The sequence below is a fragment of the Trichechus manatus genome, unplaced genomic scaffold (genome assembly GCF_000243295.1).
Source record: "Trichechus manatus latirostris isolate Lorelei unplaced genomic scaffold, TriManLat1.0 scaffold00163, whole genome shotgun sequence".
Lineage (NCBI taxonomy): Eukaryota > Metazoa > Chordata > Mammalia > Sirenia > Trichechidae > Trichechus > Trichechus manatus.
This window is the reverse complement of record NW_004444099.1, coordinates 1,547,255-1,553,544: the sequence shown is the minus strand read 5'-3', so window position 1 is coordinate 1,553,544 and position 6,290 is coordinate 1,547,255. Positions and strand designations below refer to the sequence as shown.

The window sequence follows — 6,290 nt, the reverse complement described above, 5'->3', positions numbered from 1 at the left end:
GAGAGTACGTGCTCCCAGGCCTCTCCCTTTTGTCGTACACCGCAGTGGTCCCGCCCCCTCCGCCTAAGGGTGGAGCACTAGGCCCCGCCTCCAAACGGCATCTCCTCGGAGGGACCTGGCAGGCTTTTAGGGCGGGGCGAGGGGCCGGGAAGGGGGGGCGGGTACGGGAGGAAGGGAGGAAAGGAAAGGGGGGGTCACGTGCAGCAGGCGGCCCGAGGTCACGTGACGGGGCGCCGGGGCGGAGGAGCCGGGACTGGGAGTTTTCCTGAGGCAAGAGGAGTGAAGGGGGGGGTGCGGCGGTGGCGGTGCTGACAATGGTGAGTGCATGGCGGCCCGCGCGCTCGCTTCCAGTCCTCGCCCCGGAGCGCGCGGCAGGACGTCTAACGGCGGGCCCGGCTTTGCGGGAGGGGCCGCGGGGAGCTGGAGGAGGGGGCGGGCGAGCAGGGCGGGCAGCGGGGTTAGGCCTGTCGGGCCACCCCGGGGTCCGGGAAGAGCGGGTGGGGCTGCTTCTTCCTGGTCTCGGCGAGGCCCGAGCACCTGCAGGCGGCAGTGTGCTCTTCTGGCCATGTCGGAGCCTGTGCCCGCTTTCCTCGACCGGCTGTGGGGGCCCTGGCTGGGTACTCGGACCCCGCCCCTGCGGGGGCTCGCTGTCGCCTCCCCTTCCAAGGTAGCTAGTCCCTCCGCTCCTCCCGGGCAGCCTCACTTCCCTTCAGGTTGGGTGACCCGTGAGTCCCCCAGTTCCGGACTCTGGAGGACTTGGTCACTCTCCGCCAGTGTGTCACGAGCTTGATTTTTAAACCTGGATATAGTGACATTCTGCAATTTCGTAAGCCTAGTTCAGGCTTGGTGTTAACACTTGTAGAGTGGGCGAAAAAAAGGAAAAGGACGTTGGAAGGGGAGACGTCTTTAACTCAGAAGACACTAGTTTTGTGCCCGCGTTTTAAAGCATTGACTCTCATTTCCTTCCCCAAGCCATTTTTATAAATTTAACGTTTTGGGGTGTTGAAATGGTCTAGAAAGCAGAGGAGAGAGGGAAATTACAATACTCTAACCATAGTTAATGGGAAGTACAGCGTAGGCACGATGGCGTTTAACTTTCTGTGTCGACCGTCTCTAGATGGGATCTCATTTGGGTCATTTTCTTGGAGTATTCGTTTCATTTGGCAAGCGTACGTTGATCGTCTATTGTTTGCTCTTTTATTACTTGAACACCCAGAGCTCACTGATTCTATAAACTCTTGAGATTTTTGACTAAAGGCCAAGCTAGGTTTATTTAAAAAAAAAACAACTTTGAATGAAGAACTTTTAAAGTTAGAAATCGTGTTATTTTAATTAAAAAAAAAGTACCTGTACATCTTAAACTTGGAGCCTTTTTTTCTTTCTTTCTACAAATAATTAGTTTTTTGCCCAGGGTCTGTGAGCAAGACTTAAACAGCCCTTATTCTTTTGTAGTTTACAGTCTAGGTGGGGATAAACATTTGTGTAATTTCTTGAATGTGTCAATTATAATTGTGATAAATACTAAGAAGGAAATATTGGAGGACCTTGCCTCATCAAGGAGTTAGGGAAGACTTCAACTGAGTATCATTTGAAAAGAAAACTTAAAAGGCCCTCTTATTTTTTGCTTACATTTATAATTAATTGCTTTTCATAAGCTTTTGAGTCATGTTCAAGAGCAATTTATTTTCAAGCTACTCATCAAGCACAAACTAAATTTTAAAGCTTTAAAACATTGAAATGGGCACAAATGTAACACACGTATGAAAATTTGCTGTTTCATTGCTTGTGTATGGGCTAAGTAAATAAATTTTGAGAGCCTCCCTTCCATCCCACCTTGAGTTACATTTCTTTACATCCTCTGGATTTGGTGAATTTCTTCAGTGAGGGCTAAAAAGTTTGTCGTCTTTTTATATGTCCACATGTAATTTTCCTAGGTGGTGATGCTCAAAATTAGGGTTACAAATTATATGAAAAACCTTAAATTAATTTTAAATCAGTGATAGGAGGTTTAGGCTGAGACGAGAAAACTGTAAAAGTAATTGCTATAATGGTTGAATAGTCATATATATTGCAGTCTAGTTACTTAAAAGGTACCCAAGATTTTTTAAACTTATATATTGATTGTATAGTATTACTCCTGAAAATTTCATTCTGAATGCTCACCTGAAGATGCCTTTTCCCAAAGAACTGAGTAGCAGTCTTATACTTAAAAGTTCTCGAAACTGTGTTTTGTAATTTCAGCAAGTCTGCATTACTGTAAAATTTTTATTCCCTTTCCTTTTTCTAGTCTTCATCATCCTGACACATCTGTATTATGCTTTTTCTTTACATATTGGAAATATAATTTCACAGTGAATAATTTTAAAAAGTTTTTTTTATTGTGCTTTAAGTGACAGTTTACAATTCAAGTTAGTCTCTCATACAAAAATTTATACATACATTGTTTTGTGATGCTAGTTGCTCTCCCTATACTGTGACAACACACCCTTTCTTTCCACTCTGGATTTCCCATGCCCATTCAGCCAGCTCCTGACCCTCTCTGCCTTCTCATCTCACCTCTGGACAGGAGCTGCCTGTCTAGTCTCATGTATCTACTTGAGCTGAGACGCACTCTTCATGAGTATCGTTTTATGTTCCATAGTCCAGTCTAATCTTTGTCTGAAGAGTTGGCCTTGGGAATGGTTTTAGTTTTGGGCTAACAGAGAGTCCGGGGTCGTGTCTTCCGTAGTCCCTCCAGTCTCAGTCAAACCATTAAGTCTGGTCTTTTTTACTAGAATTTGAGTTCTGCACCCCACTTTTTTCCTGCTCCGTCAGGGACTCTATTGTGTTGCTTGTTAGGGCGGTCATTGTGGTAGCCAGGCACCATCTAGTTTTTCTGGTCTCAGGCTGATGAAGTCTCTGGTTTATGTGGCCCTTTCTGTCTCTTGGGCTAATACTTCCCTTGTGTCTTTGGTGTTCTTCATTCATGCAGAACATTTTCTTAGTAAACTTTGTTTGCCAGTTGACCTAGATGTCCCCTGAGACCATGGTCCCCAGACCCCTGCCCCTGCTACTCTGTCCCTCGAAGTGTTTGGTTGTATTCAGGAAACCTCTTGTGGTTTAGTCCAGTTGTGCTGACCTTCCCTGTAGTTTGTGTTGTCCTTCCCTTCACCTAATTCTTCTCCACTATCTGGTTAGTGAATACCCCTCTCTCTCCCTCCCCACCCTTGTAACCATCAAAGAATGTTGTCTTCTGTGTTTAAACCTTTTCTTGAGTTCTTATAATAGTGGTCTCATACAGTATTTGTCCTTTTGCGACTAAGTTCATTCAGCACAATACCTTCCAGATTCCTCCATGTTATGTTTCACAGATTCATTGTTGTTCTTTATCATTGCGTAGTATTCCATCGTATTAATATACCATAATTTGTTTATCCATTCATCTGTTGATGGGCACCTAGGTTGTTTCCATCTTTTTGCTATTGTGAACAGTCCTGCAGTGAACATGGGTGTGCGTATATCTCTTAGTATAACCGCTCTTCTCTAGGATATATTCCAAAGACCGGGATTGCTGGATCGTATGGTACTTCTGTTTCTAGCTTAATTTTGAAAAGATTTTAATTTCATAACTTTATTTGAAATGACAGAAGATGTACATCTTGAAATAAAAACTTAAAAAGCAAGACGTTAGGTAGAGAATCCTTTTCTTTGAACTCCTTTTAGAAGGAGAATAAAGACTAAAACCTCAGATTTTTTTCTTTCTGTTATCTACTTGTTAAATGTAAGACATTACAATTTTCTGGAGGTTTTAAGTATGGTAAGATAGTTCATTTTTGATGTGTCCTAATGTAAAAATCCTGATGTTACTCTAATGCTAAATTCTCATGGCATAACCTTGTTAAAGTATTGTAGTTTGTTACTCAACCTTTACTCTTCTTTATATGCTATCCCAATATTTTTTAAATACCGTCTTCTGTCTCCCAAATTCAGTGCTTTGATTGTGTTGAAAAGTAAGTCTACCAACTCCTGAGACTATGGCCCTAAGACACTCTTCTGAACTGGAACTGAAGCCATTCCCAGAGACCACCTTTCAGCCAAACAATAGACAGGCCCATAAAATAAACAGTAATACCCAAGAGGAATGTATCCCTTTGAACAGTCATTTATACGAGATCAGAAGGATAACATTTGCCCAAAAGGCAAAGATGAGAAGGCAGGAATGGGTAGAAAATCTGACAAAAGGAAACGGGGAACCTGGGGCAGAAATGGGGAGAGTGCTGATACGTGGTGAGGAATGCAACCAGTGTCATGGAATACTTTATGTACAAACTATCAAATGGGAAACTAATTTGCTCTGTAAACTTTCACCTAAAGCACAATAAAAAGTAAAAATTAAAAAGAAAGGAAAGTAAATCTACTAATTATGAAATACATCATGCATACAGAAAATAAGGGGCTAACACATAGTTTTTATATATATTTTTAATGTTTAGGAATTTTTTTTTTAAATTTTTTGCCTTCAAACTACAAATGTTTATTGAATGCACACCATATGCCAGGCACGTAGGATAAAACAGGGAATTTTTAATTTTTAGAATGGTGTCAAAATTCTTTTTTTCTTTCCAAAATTCTTAAAAGAAGTGAAATTAGACTCATTGTATAGTTATAATTGCATTATTGATTATAAAGTTGTGTAAAACTATGTCTATACCATTTTAATTAGTGGCAATTTTATTTTTTTGATTATTTGATCTTTTAATATCAGCTATCAAATCCCAGGTTCAGCTCTGTGTGTTAAGTGTATACATATATATATGTGTGGAAAAAAAATTACAATATTTCAATAGTTCAGTAGTAGATTCTTGCCTTCTATGTGGGAGACGCTGGTTCCAATGCACCTTACATGCAGCTACCACCCATCTGCCAGTGGAGGCTTGTATGTTGCTGTGATGCTGAACGGATTTCTACGGTGCTTCCAAACTCAGGTGGACTAGGAAGAAAGTCCTGGCAATCTACTTCTGAAAAATCAGCCAGTGAAAACCCTATGGATCACAATGGTCCTAGCGCATTGTGCATGGGGTCACCATGAGTTAGTGGCCAACTCGACAGCAGCTAAGAACAACAAATCTATAAAACAATTTTTATAGTTTTCCAATCTCGTTTTTCCTTGAAGCAGCTCTGGGAAGTGTTAGGGGGAGTGAGAAAATTAATTTTAATTTTCCTGCCTCCATTTTGTAACATTTAATGTTGTGTCATAAGAAAGGAGAGCTCATTCTCTTACTGCTCTCATCGCTAATTGGCAGTAATCTTTTTATGTATCTAATTTTGTTTCTGCGTCTAAAATGGCTACTCAGAGTCATTGTCGTCCACCCTTGTATAGTTGCTCCTTCCACCGCAGCCCTCCCTATCCTGCTTTGCTGGCTCAGTGCTTTGCACATAGTTGATAATTGGTAAATATCAGCTGATTGATTTTGAGCTTGTGACCCTAGCTGCTTAATGTGACAGCACACTCCTCCTTTCCTCCCCAGATTTCTCGTGTCCATTCAACCAGCTCCTGTCGCTTTTTGCCTTTTCATCTCGCCTCCAGACAAGAGCTGCCCGTTTAGTCTCATGTATCTACTTAAGCTAAGAAGCACACTGTTCACGAGTATTATTGTATGTCCCATAGTCCAGTCTAATCTTTGAAGAGTTGGTTTCGGGAAAGGTTTTAGTTCTGGGCCAACAGAGAGTCTGGAGGCCATGTCTTCTGGGGTCCCTCCAGTCTCAGTCAGACCATTAAGTCTGGTCTTTTTACTAGAATTTGAGTTCTACACCCTACTTTTTTCCTGCTCTGTCAGGGACTCTGTGTTGTGTTTCCCTGTCAGGGCAGTCATTGGTGGTAGCCAGGCACCATCTAGTTCTTCTGGTCTCAGGCTGATGAAATCTCTGGTTTATGTGGCCCTTTCTGTCTCTTGGGCTACTATAGTACTTTCCTTGTGTCTTTGGTGTTCTTCATTCACCTTTGCTCCAGGTGGGTTGGGACCAATTGATGTATCTTAGATGGCCGCTAGCTAGCTTTTAAAACTCCAGACGCCACTCACTAAAGTGGGATGCAGAACAGTTTCTTTTTTTAAATTTTTTCCCATATGAAAACTTACACATTGTTATGTGACTCTAGTTGCTCTCCCCATACTGTGACAGCACACTCCTCCTTTCCACCCCTGATTCCCCATGTCCGTTCAACCAGCTCCCAACCCTCTCTGCCTTTCCATCTCAACTCCGGACAGAAGCTGTCCATTTAGTCACTTGTATCTACTTGAGCTAAGAGGCAC

The 6,290-nt window shown here is 42.2% G+C and overlaps 1 protein-coding gene across 2 annotated transcripts in view; it reads left to right on the top strand.

The window, feature by feature from the left end:
* The first annotated feature begins 206 nt into the window (after positions 1-206).
* The window catches only part of VPS26A (VPS26 retromer complex component A), a 35,924-nt gene continuing 29,840 nt past the window's right edge, over positions 207-6,290 (top strand). The window contains exon 1 of one of the 2 annotated variants that reach the window (XM_004386385.2): positions 207-317. In XM_004386385.2, coding sequence (XP_004386442.1) covers positions 315-317 — 3 coding nt within the window. In that variant the 5' untranslated portion in view covers positions 207-314. Of the gene's footprint in view, positions 318-550; positions 668-6,290 lie in introns of those variants that run through there. The other variant, XM_004386384.2, reaches the window with a different exon arrangement.